Below are 14,316 nucleotides of genomic sequence, written 5' to 3' on the forward strand. Positions count from 1 at the left end.
GAAATTAATGTGTAATTTTGGCGACATTTTCCGCTCTTTTCAGGCACCGTTCTTTGACGAACTCCTCCAAGGGATTTCATCATATTGACCCACTCTCCAGTATGTGGAATCTAAAGACCTTTGTGATGTTAAATTGCGAAACTTTTTACGTTCAGGGAAACAGGGTGGTCATGGCGGCACGTGGAGTTTCAATCCCTCGCCAAAAAGCAGTAATCTGCTGTCACTCCAAAACACAATGTCCAATCTCTCCCAAAGGTCGCAGTTATGATGAGACTCGAGCTCGGAAATGTCTGTTATGCCATTTGTCAGTAATGGTTAGAGCGCCACCTAGTGGGACGACTATAATCATGATTGAATGAGATGAAATGTTAGCTGGTGGTAAAATGCATGAATTTCATCAATGTGACATCAGATCGGACGTGCTGGTTTTAGGTGTTTAGTGTGGCACGATGCGCGGGGGTGCGAGGCCCCTCATATCGCTGCTTGCAGCTTTAATTATTATTATTATTATTATTCAGGCAAAACAAGGGCCTTTTTGAGGGCCTAAACATGCTCAAAAACTCATGAAATTTTGCACATATGCCAGGTCTGGTGAAAAATTTTGTATTTTAATGGTTTTACACATGAGCACTTGGAAATGGCTCTGTAGCGCCACCTAGGTGTTGTTAAATGCAGCCCTACGAACACATCGTTGTAGCTGCATGTATGAAATTTGGCACACATGTGTATCATGCGAAGACGAACAAAAAAGCCTGTGGGCCCATTGACGCAAACCAAACAGGAAGTCCGCCATTTTGGATTGAAGGTGACATTTTGGCTCTAATTTTTGCCATTTCCATGCCTCGAACTTTTTCGAACTCCTCCTTGGGATTTGGTCGTATAAGCTTCATATTTGGTCAGTGTCAACTACACAGCTGGGCCATGTTAAATTGCGGAGCTTTTGAGTTTTCGCGACACGGTGAGCCCGTGGCGCCACGGCGAATTTCAATGACTCGCCATGAAAATCTTATTGCCTCTCATTCCCTCATACATGGGCTGACCTGGACCAAAGATCACACATATGATAAGGCTCCACCCCTGAACATATTTCAACTGCCATATGTGAAAATAAGGACTGCGCCACCTAGTGGGAACAGGAAATGTCATGTTTTACACTTCGGGGTACAGTATTGTGATCGATGACATCTGCAGCCTCAAATTTCTTCAGGAAAGCCTTAAGGAGTTGGTCTTGGGTTACCGTGAAAACTGTGACTTTTCGTCAGAGGGTGTGACCCCTGCAGAATGGCGAACATTGATGTCTCGCCATGAAGAAACAAATTAGTATAACTCAATGAAATCCAATCTGATCAGTACCAGACTTTACAGGGATGATGTCAGACCCGCCCTGAACAGATTGATGTGCCTATTGTCAGGAATACGTAGAGCGCTACCTAGTGGGAAGAGGAAATGTCATGTCTTACATTTTGTTGTACTGCTTTTCACAGGTACATCGTAGCCACCTCAAAAGCGGTGAATATCACGATCAGTCCCTCGTGATGCTTCAGTGAGAAAATTGTGACTTTAAACTGAACGGCGCACCCTGGTGGCAACGCAGTTCACCATGAAAGATGAAACGGATTTTGAGGGGCTTGGAAAGTTTAAGAAGTCTTGAAATTTGGTGTACACCTCCAATGTGATGAGGGCTTTCTTGTTATGTGATCACTTTCCGTGAATAGTGCAAAATGGCTCCATAGCGCCCCCTACAAAATTTCAAAACAACAGCCCCTGCTCTGTGTTTTATGTATGAGTCTGAAACTTGGTAAGGTTATGGAAGATATCATGATGTATAAAAAAGTCTCTTGGAGCAATATTCCAAATCCAACAGGAAGTCAGCCATTTTGAAATTAATGTGTAATTTTGGCGACATTTTCACCTCTTTTAAGGTACCGTTCTTTGACGAACTCCTCCAAGGGATTTCATCATATTGACCCAATCTCCAGTATGTGGAATCTAAAGACCTTTGTGATGTTAAATTGCGAAGCTTTTTACGTTCAGGGAAACGGGGTGGTCATGGTGGCACGTGGAGTTTCAATCACTCGCCAAAAAGCAGTAATCTGTTGTCACTCAAAAACACAATGTCCAATCTTTCCAAAAAGTTGCAGTTATGATGAGAAACAAGCTCGGAAATGTTTGTTATGCCATTTGTCAGTAATGATTAGAGCGCAACCTAGTGGGACGACTATAATCATGATTGAATGAGATGAAATTTTAACTGGTGCTTCTACGTATGAATTCCATCAATGTCACATCAGATCTGACGTGCTTTTTGTAGGTGTTGGGCGTGACTCGACGTGCTGGGGTGGGAGGGCCCTCGTTTCGCTGCTTGCAGCTTTAATTATTATTATTATTTTCGGCAAATGAATTGGCCTTTTGAGGGCCTAAACATGTTCAAAAACTCATGAAATTTTGCGCACATCTCAGGTCTGGTGATCATTTACGTATTTTAATGTCCACAGATATGTCCAGGGAAAATTGGCTCAGTAGCGCCACCTAGAAAAATGAAAAACGCGAGCCCCCGGTGTGGGTATGACCTACATGTAGGAAATTCAGAACACATATCTAATGTTAGGAGACCCACAAAAAAGTCTGTTATGGCCATGTCCTAAACCCAACAGGAAGTCCGCCATTTGGAAGTGAACGTGACATTTTGGCTCTAATTTTGCCATTTCCATGCCTCGAACTTTTTCGAACTCCTCCTTTGCATTTGGTCGTATAAGCTTCATATTTGGTCAGTGTCAACCACACACCTGGGCCATGTTAAATTGCGGAGCTTTTGAGTTTTCGGGATACGTTGAGGCCGTGGCGCCATGGTGAATTTTGATGACTCGCCATGAAAATCTTATTGCCTCTCATTGTGTCATACATTGTCCGATCTGGACCAAAGATCACACATATGATAAGGCTCCATCCCTGAACAAATTTCAACTGCCACATTTGACATCATGGAGAGCGCCACCTAGTGGGAACAGAAAATGTCATGTTTTACACTTTGGGGTACAGTATAGTGGGGTACACTTTGGGGTACAGTATAGTGATGAGCACTAGCCTCAAATTTGTCCAGGAAAACCTTAAGAAGTTTGTCTTGGGTTACAGTGAAAACTGTGAGTTTTCGTAGAAGGGTGTGACCCCAGCAGCATGGCGAACATTGATGTCTTGCCATGAAGAAACAAATTAGTATAACTCAATGAAATCCAGTCTGATCAGTACCAGGTTTTACAGGAGTGATGACAGACCTGCCCTGAGCAGATTGATATGCCCATTGTCAGGAATACACAGAGCGCCACCTAGTGGGAACAGGAAATGTCATGTCTTTCACTTTGATATACTGATTATCACAGGTTCATCATGGCCACTTCAAAAGCGGTAAATATTAACATGAGTCCCTCATGATGCTTCAGTGAGAAAATTGTGAGATTAAACTGAACGGCGCACCCTGGTGGCAACGCGGTTCACCATGAAAGATGAAGTAGCTTTTGAGGGGCTTGGAAAGTTTAAAAAGTCTTGAAATTTGGCCCACACCTCTAATGTCATGAAGGCTTTCTTGTTATGTGATGGCTCCACAGCGCCCCCTATAAAATTTCAAAACATCAGCCCCTGCTCTGTGTTTCATCTATGAGTCTGAAACCTGGGAAGCTTATGGAAGATATCGAGATGTACAAAAAGTCTCTTGGAGCAATATCCCAAATCCAACAGGAAGTCAGCCATTTTAAAATTAATGTGTAATTTTGGCGACATTTTCCCCTCTTTTCAGGTCTCGTACTTTGACGAACTCCTCCCAGGGATTTCATCAGATTGACTTGATCTCCAGTGCAGGGAATCTAAAGACCTTTGTGATGTTAAATTGCAAAGCTTTTTACATTCAAGGAAACGGGGTAGTCATGACGGCATGTGGAGTTTCAATCACTTGCCAAAAAGCACTAATCTGCTGTCACTCAGAAACACAATGTCCAACCTCTCCCAAACTTCATAGGCATGAGTCGAGAGTCAAGCTCGAAAATATTTGATATGCCATTCGTCATTAAAGGTTAGAGCACCACCTAGTGGGACGACTATACTCATCATTGAACGGGATGAAATTTTAGCTGGTGGTTCTACGCATGAATTCCATCAATGCTACATTAGATCGGACATGCTGGGTGTAGGTGTTGGGCATGGCTCGATGCGCCGGGGTGCGAGGGCCCTCTTAAAGCTGCTTGCAGCTTTAATTTTAACTATTTATGTCTTGAGGGTGTCTAATTCTAACCACCCTTAGCCCCACAGATGCCATCTGCAAACCTTTATAGACATATATAGGTCTAAAAAGACCTTTATAGGTAATTTTAGAAACCATTTACCAATATTTTTTTGTAAATTGTTGGCCATGACTACAAGGCTACAAAATAATTTTATTTAAATTTTGGCTCAGTTTTAGTATTAATACAGGTATTTTATCCATCTTTTTATCTACAGTGTAAATTAGTACTATTGAACATTCAACATTTAATTAATCAGAACTTTGACTTCACATTCCTTTAATTTGTCAACAGATTTTAGGATATAAAGATCTGACATCCCCAACACAGCGGTATATTGACAGCAAGGTAATACGAACACAAACAGAGGGGGAGTGGTTATCCTTTGATGTTACAGAGGCAGTTAGTGAATGGCTAAACCACAGAGGTGAGTACATTCTGTCCCATCAGTATTGCCTTTTCCTAATTGTTTATGCTTTGTGTTAAATAACTTCTCATTACTTTTGTTTTTCCATAGACCGAAACAGTGGATTCAAGATCAGCCTGCACTGCCCGTGCTGCACTTTTGTACCATCAAATAACTACATCATTCCTAATAAGAGTGAGGAGCTGGAGGCACGATTTGCAGGTTATTCGAAAAATGTTGCATCAAGGCACTTTTATGTTGTAAGGTAGACCCTATAATAATAGTTCAGACTAGAAAGCTGTTGTGGTTTGGCACCCCAGTACATCTCAGAATTAATCACCATCTACAACCCAGTCAGACCTCTCACATCATCAAGTTTAGATTTTTTAAATGATCCCAGAATCAGATCTCAGTCTGCTGAGGGTTATTTCAGTTACTGTGGTCCTGTTCTTTGGAACAAGCTGCCTGCTGACTTGAGATCAATTACATCTGTGCGTACATTCAATAACAGATTCAAAACCTTTTTATTCACACACATTAATTAATAGGTGTTGTCATTTTGTTTTGTGCTATTTAGCCATTTTCACTGTGTCAAGGCATTGCAAATCTATGCAGGTTTTGTGTTCTGTGTTAAGTAGAGTACATGTCAGTCATTATTTCTGTCTGACCCCCTCCCCCTTTAACAGAAATTTCACCTTTCTGTAAGCACTGGAGCTATGCTGATGATTTTACTCTGAATACTTTGATAATGTTTTGTTTTTTTAATGAACTTTTCTGTCATTACCAGCCCTTGCGGTGCTGCTTATTAATCTCTTATGTTTTCAGGCATCGACGACAACCTAATCCATGGTCGTGACCTAAAGGTTTTTAGGAAGTGGCAGCACACTGTTCGGGATCCACATCTTCTCCTCATGTTGCTGCCTTCATACCGCCTGGAGTCCCAGTCCCAACAAAAGAACCATCGATCCAAGAGAGCTCTCGATGCTGCCTACTGCTCCAAGTACTTGTCTGAAAACCAAATTGCCAAATGCAAAGCAATAACAATGTCCCTATCTGTTGTGGAGATTTTCAGAAATGAGTCGTCAAGTAAAAAGGGGCCAAGCAACACTAATAGCACTAGGCACTGCACAGAATTGGTTGTCATTAGGTACAAAGATATAGAATAACTGTTAACACTCTGACTTCTTGGCTAGAACCCATAGTGATGTTAAAGGTGAGTGCATGTTTTAACCCACAGCCCATCAACCAGAGCCTAAACTTCAACAAGTAACAAAAGGCAGTGATCAGCAGTCAGGGTGCAGCCTCCGTTTCCACCCGTTCATGTTTCTAAAGTAGAATCACCGTGGTGATTGCTTTAAGTCTCTTTGTGCTGGTTTTCATCTTTGCTTTGAGTTCATACATAAGTGTAAAAGGAAAAATATTATGTGTATCCTCATTAGGATAGGGTTTTGTGTTGATGTATTGGATTGTACTCAGGTTTATATTGTTAACTGGTAATTATGTGACAATGCATTAATGTAACTTTAGTGTAACAAATGAGTTTCATTGTTACTTTTGAGTGATGACCCCTACACAAGCTATTTTGTTCTTACCACTGTGCAATACTTCATAATGCCATGCAATCCTTATTTTAAATAAGGAAACATCTTTACCTCCAGGTGAAGGGGAAAAAGTAGCAACAGTGTTGTAAGAAAAAAAGTCGGTACCAGTTCAAGTCCAACTGAAGAAACTGGAACAATTTTGTTAAACGAAGAAGCCAGGAAGAGCGCAGCTTTCCAAAGTGTTTTCCAACAGAATGCTGACAATTTGAAAACAAACAAACAAACAAACAAATAAAACAAGGTTCTGGATATAGCTTTCCTTTTCTTCGTGAACTACGCTTGATGTACCCTTTCCTGGTGAATTAAAATGAAAAACTGTGCATTGGTTCAGTTCCCACAGTCCCTCTCTCTGGACAGTCAATGGGGCATACATACTAAGGCACTGATGCTTGGCAGCACACAGAGAGTGTCAACAAGTTGACCACTAACTGGTATTGCAAACTGCTTTCAAAACAGGCTGAAAGCAGAAGTGAAAGGCAACACAGAAATTGTCACCCTGGACAACTTGTTGGCTGATCTGTTTAACTCTGTATATTTATCTTGTCTGGTTCAGTGGTTGCCCACAATAAGTAAAGAATCCAATCTGAGCGCATCTTCACCTATCTTCATCTCTCCATCTGTGACTTTTTATAGACTGCACACACTAGTGACGAGAGGATTCCCACAGCTCTGTTATTCACTTTTCCACTTTATGTCTTTACAGAAATGTTCAGGATAACTGCTGCTTACGATCGCTCTACATTGATTTTAAGAGGGACCTGGGCTGGAGGTGGATCCATGAGCCCAAGGGCTATGAGGCCAACTTTTGTGCAGGGGCCTGTCCATATCTGTGGAGTGCGGACACCCAGCATTCCAAGGTATTGAATGAGGAAGTTTGAAAGGCTACACAGTAAACGTAAACATGAATGCAGTTGCACTGCACTGTAAATCAGATTTTATTTTATGGTATGGTTCTAATATGTATATTCCAGGTGTTAGGTCTGTATAACACCATCAACCCTGAAGCATCGGCATCCCCCTGCTGTGTCTCCCAAGACCTGGAGCCTCTCACTATCCTGTACTACATCGGCAAGACCCCCAAAATAGAACAGCTCTCAAATATGAAGGTCAAGTCCTGCAAGTGCAGCTAGAAGTCCTTAGAAAATACATACTCTTCTTTCATCCAGAGTGGAGTGAGTTAACGTACCGTCAAAGTGCCGCTGCACTCATTTACTAGCAATCCTACAGCAGTCGTTTCACACAGGCATGGCCAGGAATGGTATATTAGAGAATAAAAGGAACAAGTCAATGTGAGTTCAATGCATATTCAACATACAGGACCAGAGCAGTTATAATACCAAAAACTTTAGTTCGATGCACTGTATGGACAAAAAATGTTGGGCCTTCATGTAAATTCATGTGTGTCTTGTTGCTACAGGTGTTAATAATCATGCACCTAGCCATGAAGTCTGCCTTTAAAAGATCTGTAAAAGAATTGGTCATTCTAAAGAGCTCGTTGACTGAGTATGGTACTATAATAAGATTTAAAGATTGCAACGAGTCATTTTGTTAAATTTTATTTCTCATAGATATGAAGTGATCAACTGTAAGTAGTTTTATCCCAAAGTGAAACAGCAACTCATCCAGGAAGTGAAAGACCGTGTAAAGTTACAAAGGAGTTCTGAAGCATGTTGTACATAAAAGTCACTAACACTCTGTTGATTCAATAACTGCAGAGTTAATTAATTATTTATACCAGAACTGCATACCAGAGCTGTCAGAAGCTTCATGTATAGGTAACCCAGTACTTTTGTTCATATAGGAAGAATTGTATTTCTGTATTGACACAGGTTTGCAAGTAAAATGAGCTTGTGTGCTGTTCTCCTAATAAATGGTCAAAGAAGAATAATACTTCTTAATAATATTTCTTAGTAAGGGTAATTTACACCATGAAGGCCTGCTCTCAAAAACTGATATAGATAAATCCAGCTACACAAACAGTTATAAGAAATAAGTGCTTACAGTTTTTTAGAAAATGTTTAGTGCCATCTTGTGTCAGTACAGAACATTATGTCACCTGGTTGGTTTGTTGGTTGCTGTTAACAGACTTGCACTGAACCAACCAACTCAGGTGAAAATAAGGACACTAAAACTAACCCTAACCCTTTTCTACTCTCCCGGAATACTCAAAACGCTCTATACAACACGCCACATTCACGACATTCACACAAGCACTGTCTTCTATGCTTTTAAGTGCTTACTAACTACGGTGGATGCATCGGAGAACAAGTTGGGGTTAATATCTTGCCCAAGCATATTTGGCATGCAGACTGGGGGGGAGCCAAGGATCAAACCACCGACCTTCCGATCAGTAGATGCTCTACCTCCTGAGCTATAGCCACCCTACAGAGTAGGCAGCACAAAAGTGAACCCTTTAAATGAAATTTTAGTTTTAGCCTCCTCATATTCCACTGAGTTACTAGTTCTGTTATTAGTTTGCTAAAATAAACGGAAGTCAAACAAACCAACCAACTCGGTGATGTAGCATTCTGTATCACAAGATGGTGCTAAACATGTTTAAAACACGCACTTGTTTCTTAAATCCAGCTACAAGGAGTGTTAAATCCACATCAGTTTTTGGGAGCAGGGCTCCATGGTGTAAATTAGCCTTTGTCCACTTTAATCCATCAGAAAAATAAATAATGAATAGTTCACATGGTTTTTTTCCCTCACCAATATGCAATACTGAAATATTTTCCTCAATAACGAAATGATCAAGTCTAGTATTTACAGTTAATTTTATTATTGAGTCTTCGTCATTGACTTTTTAGGAGTCTTGTTAAAATCCAGTGGCGTTTTAGATCATAACAAACTTTCCACCAGTTATATTTTTGGTTCATTACATGAGGCTAGAGATTTGTTTGGAGTTTTTTTTTTTTTAAATCGTACACTTGCAGAGTTCTGAATTTAAAAAAACAGAAAAGTACTGTCATCTCCAATATCTTTTTGAAATATTGTGGCACTAAAGCGGCACACATTCAAAAAATCCAGGCCGGTATAGTATTCAGTACCAAGTTATGTGAGAATACAGCAAACACTGGAAATGTAAGTGATATGTGTATATATGTGAAATAAGTCCTTGAAAAAACAGATCTACTCAGACCTACCTAACACTTTGCTTTCAACCACTTAGCCCTTCAGCAGATATCAAAGGCACAATACCACATTCTTATACATCATTATTTATTTTATTCCTTGAGAAGTATTCTTAGTTTTGCATTTTCTGATTCTGTACAGTAAGACATTGCAGTAAGATGTCCTGCAACCTTGCAGTGTTGACATATATTATCTACTCCATTTTGTAGTTTATATAATACACACACACAACTTTTATTAAGCCGTTATAAGAGAGAATAAGATGTTGCATTAGAATTGTAAAGGCTATTTGGATTTATTATGGCAATAGTATTAATTTTATAGCTTCCCATTTATATTATAAAACACTTTTTCAAGGGGTAAGAAAAACAGTGTTGTATGTAATAACTTTTAATTGCTAAATTGGCATACTATGTTAACAGTTTTAAACAGTAATGGAGCGATAGTCTCCTTCTAGAATTTCTCATGAAAATTATTAGTTTTGTTTGTTTGGATGAACTGGCAACTGGCCCTTTTAAATAGCCCAGTGTAACAGATGCCATAACACGTTTAAGTAAAAAGCTTAGATTCTGAATCATTACAACCCCGAGTCTGCTGTCTGTGTTGTTTAAAAACTAAAATACATGTTTATTTATGATGTCCAGATTTCTGAAACAGAAAATTCTGTAAATGTGTAATGGCAATGAATAAAATGTGTTTTCATCATTAACAGGTTACTTGCTGAAATTAGTTTACAATGTGCGGTCACATCCTACGTATAATTGTGACAGTAATGCTGTACGGTATTAGTGACAATAATACATACAGTAAAACTGTTGACAATAGAAATATTTCTGACTTTATGAACAACAACAATAATAATAATGATAGTAATAATTTTTAAATTATTATTATTATTATTAGTATTATTATTATTATCATAGCAATTTTAAAGATATTATAATTCTTTGCGTCAGTTCAGCAGTGTGTGAATGTGTGTGAATGGGTGGATGGCTGAATGTGTAAAGCGCTTTGGGGTCCTTAGGGACTAGTAAAGTGCTATACAAATACAGGCCATTTACCATTTACCATTCAGCAATTTGAGGTAGGTTTTGGGATTTGGGATAGAGAGAATATAAAACATGGATATTAATGAAATAAAATCAAATTCAAACAATCTTATTGAGCTGGGAACAAAAAAAATGGAAACAAATGTGAAAAAAAAGGTCTGCTGCTCAGCTCAATGAAATATCCAGTTATTAGTGCTTAGAATTAGTTTGCAATTTTCACATTACGATTGTTGAAATATGCAACCCTAAGCTCCACCACATTTTATGTTATAATGGGGAAAACTAAAGATTATCCAGAGGCCATCCAATTCATTTTCATTTACATAGCACCAAATAACAACAATAGTTGCCTGGTGGTGCTTTACATTGTAAGGTAAAGATGGTAAATGGACTGATTCTTATATAGCGCTTTTCTGCTCTCCCGCAGTACTCAAAGCAATCAATACAACATACCACTTTCACCCATTCACACAAGCACTGTCTTCTATGCTTTTAAGTGCTTACTAACTACCCTTCACACACATTCATACTCCGATGGATGCATCAGAGAGCAACTTGGGGTTAATATCCTGCCCAAGGATATTTGGCATGCAGTCTAGGGGGAGCCAGGGAACCACCAACCTGAGCCATCAACCTGTGGCTGCAGCTCAGCTGCAGGGGCAGAGTTGAGCAGCGAGTTCAGGGTGAGGCGTCAGGGAAGGTTAGTTTTCGCAGCCGGCAAGCACCACCTAATCATTCCTTCCTTATTTCAGTAGCGGCTTGGCCAGACAGGAGAGAAGAGCTGCTGGAGCAGAGAGAGAGAGAGCACTGAGCACTGCAAAGTGCAGAAGCGCAAGAGTAAAAGTGCAAAACACTGTTAATAAAATATCCTGTGGAACCCCATAATTAACCTTTTTGTGTCACGAAAGACACAACACCACACAAACATTGGAGAAAAACTAGATAGATATGCTTCAAACTACTGTATTGCAGTACCTTTAATTCATGCTCTAATCCAGGGGTGTCAAATTCATTTTACATTGTGGGCCACATACACTTTGATCTTAAGCGGGCTGGATCAGTGAAACTCCCCTTTCTGTGAAGTTCCATATTTAACTGTTTTTCTACATGTTAAAGAAAAAGCTGCTGTGACAAAGAAAAGAATCTGTCAAGCACAACTCTTTGGAATTTAAATTGTAAGAAATAAATGTGTTATATTACACAAGAAGTTCTGGTAGCTCGTTGCCCAGACTGTCCGTTTTGTTGTTTTAGTTTTTTTTTTAACTGTAGTCATAAAAAATAGAATTATATAGCAGAAAGTGAAAAACAAAAAGTTTTCTGTTTTTCACAAAATAAGAGAGGTTTTATTAGAGACATAGCTAAAAGGTTTTGCAAAATTTTGCATAAATTGTGAATTTTCTTTGGTATTGAATAGCAGAAATTAGGCTTTGCCAGATGTAATTTTTTTGGGGGAGGAAAAAAAAGCGGTATACAGCGGCCGACAGCGCTGTATAGAACGCTAGACTGGTGTCTAATAAGCAAGCAAATAAGGCAGAAAATAGAGAAGTGCACTGAGAGATAGAGCTGTGCGATTTTATTATCTGCATACTTACTGTGAACCCCTGTTTGTTAATTTTATCTTGTGCTTTTGTTTATATTGTTCTTCATTTTGTCAGTAGTAATATAGGTGCTCTTGTTTAGCAGGCAAAAAAGAGCACCTATATTACTACTTTTGTCATTGTTCTATTATGTATTTTGTTCTATTGTTAAGTGTCCTTGGGTGTCTTGAAAGGCACTTTATAAATAAATAAATATGTCTGTGAAGGTTCTCAGTCATCCAGGTCATCGTAGTCTAAGGAGCTTGGAAAGTAAAGCGTCTGGACTTCTTTGAGTTGCTTGAAGACGTTTCACCTCTCATCCGAGAAGCTTCTTCAGTTCTAATGGTCAAATGGTGGAGAGTCCCAGATTTAAACCCAGTGGGAGTTTCCCCCCAAAGAGGGACAAAGGTCCTAAACACAACAGATTACCACACAAAGATCACTACTCTCCTCAGTGACAACAATACCTACGAAGCCTTAAAGCGAGACCCAACAAGCAGCTACAAAAAGAAAGTTATAGCTTGCCTTCAAGACCTTGAAAGGGACAAAATCATTGACCGCCTTACATATCACCGCCTTTACCCAGGGGATGCCATACCCTGCATTTACGGACTTCCTAAGATCCACAAAGAAGGTGTCCCACTCAGACCCATTGTCAGTAGCATAAACTCAGCCACTTACAACATCTCGAAACACCTTGCTACCATCCTAGCACCTCTTGTGGGGAACACCCCACATCACATCAAGAACTCCACCAACTTCACCGACAAGGTCCAGAAACTTACCCTGGACTCAGATGAAACCATGGTGTCCTTTGATGTAGTCTCCCTCTTCACTTGCATACCCACCATGGAGGCAGTGGAGACTGTCAGAAAACGACTACAAGAAGACAGCTCCTTGGAAGACAGGACCAACTTCACACCCAATCAGATTTGCACACTGTTAGACCTCTGCCTCACCACTACATATTTCAAATACAACGAGGGTTTCTACAGACAAAAACATGGCTGCGCCATGGGCTCCCCCGTGTCACCTATTGTAGCCAACCTTTACATGGAGGAAGTGGAAAGAAAGGCTCTTGGCTCTTTTAAAGGGAGCGTACCCAGCCACTGGTACAGATATGTAGACGACACCTGGGTCAAAATCAAAACACAAGAAGTGGAATCCTTCACTGCGCACATTAACGCCGTGGATAAAAACATCAAGTTCACCAGGGAAGACACAAAGGATAACTGTTTGCCTTTCCTGGACTGCGCTGTGCACATTGAAGAGAATGGCAACCTTAACATTGAAATTTACCGGAAACCCACACACACAGACCAGTACCTCCTCTTTGACTCCCATCACCCTCTGGAACACAAACTTGGGGTAATCAGGACCCTACACCACCGGGCAGAACATGTTCCCTCTAAGCCTGAAGGGAAAAAGAAGGAACACACACATATAAAGGAAGCACTTAAAACATGCGGTTATCCTAATTGGGAGTTTATAAAGTCAGCAAAGATGCACAGAAAAGAAGATCAGACACCAGCTAGGGAGGATAAGAAAGACAGACGTAACAACATTGTCATCCCCTATGTAGCTGGTGTATCAGAGAAACTCAGGAACGTTCTCTCCAAACACAATATCCCAGTGTACTTCAGACCCAGCAACACACTCAGACAAAAACTGGTTCACCCGAAAGACAAAACTCCTAAACACAAACTTAACAACGTGGTGTATGCTGTACAGTGCAGCGAGGAATGCCCAGACCTCTACATCGGAGAGACCAAACAGCCACTTCACAAGCGCATGGCACAACATAGAAGAGCCACCTCCACGGGACAAGACTCAGCTGTCCATCTACATCTAAAGGACAAAGGTCACTCTTTCGAGGATGCCAATGTTCACATTTTGGACAGAGAGGACAGATGGTTTGAAAGAGGAGTGAAAGAAGCCATTTACGTCCACTGTGAGTGACCATCTTTGAACAGAGGCGATGGTTTACGACACCAACTGTCTGCCATCTATAATCCAGTTTCGAGATCCCTTCCCAGACGCCTTAACGCCCACTCACATCCTGGGCCATCTGACCTCAGGAAATCACATGATAGGGTGGGGCCAGGTTTCACAATGAGCTCACCCAAAACCCTGGCTGATTGTGACCCACACCCGCTTTCACACCTTGGCTCATGTGATTAGGTAGAGGATCATCAGGGGGTCATTTGTCCCTCTTTGGGGGGAAACTCCCACTGGGTTTAAATCTGGGACTCTCCACCATTTGACCCTTAGAACTGA

General features: G+C 40.5%; 1 protein-coding gene across 3 annotated transcripts in view; it reads left to right on the forward strand.

The window, feature by feature from the left end:
* The window catches only part of tgfb2 (transforming growth factor, beta 2), a 170,656-nt gene that overhangs the window by 118,384 nt on the left and 37,956 nt on the right, over positions 1 to 14,316 (forward strand). The window contains exons 3-8 of one of the 3 annotated variants that reach the window (XM_063487166.1): positions 4,566 to 4,698; positions 4,789 to 4,899; positions 5,503 to 5,677; positions 6,982 to 7,135; positions 7,250 to 7,384; positions 11,215 to 11,519. In XM_063487166.1, the coding sequence (XP_063343236.1) occupies positions 4,566 to 4,698; positions 4,789 to 4,899; positions 5,503 to 5,677; positions 6,982 to 7,135; positions 7,250 to 7,384; positions 11,215 to 11,217 (711 nt within the window). In that variant the 3' untranslated portion in view covers positions 11,218 to 11,519. Of the gene's footprint in view, positions 1 to 4,565; positions 4,699 to 4,788; positions 4,900 to 5,502; positions 5,678 to 6,981; positions 7,136 to 7,249; positions 10,123 to 11,214; positions 11,520 to 14,316 lie in introns of those variants that run through there. The other 2 variants (XM_063487165.1, XM_063487167.1) reach the window with 2 other exon arrangements.

This window comes from Pelmatolapia mariae, linkage group LG10_11 (assembly GCF_036321145.2).
Source record: "Pelmatolapia mariae isolate MD_Pm_ZW linkage group LG10_11, Pm_UMD_F_2, whole genome shotgun sequence".
Taxonomy (NCBI): Eukaryota; Metazoa; Chordata; class Actinopteri; order Cichliformes; family Cichlidae; genus Pelmatolapia; species Pelmatolapia mariae.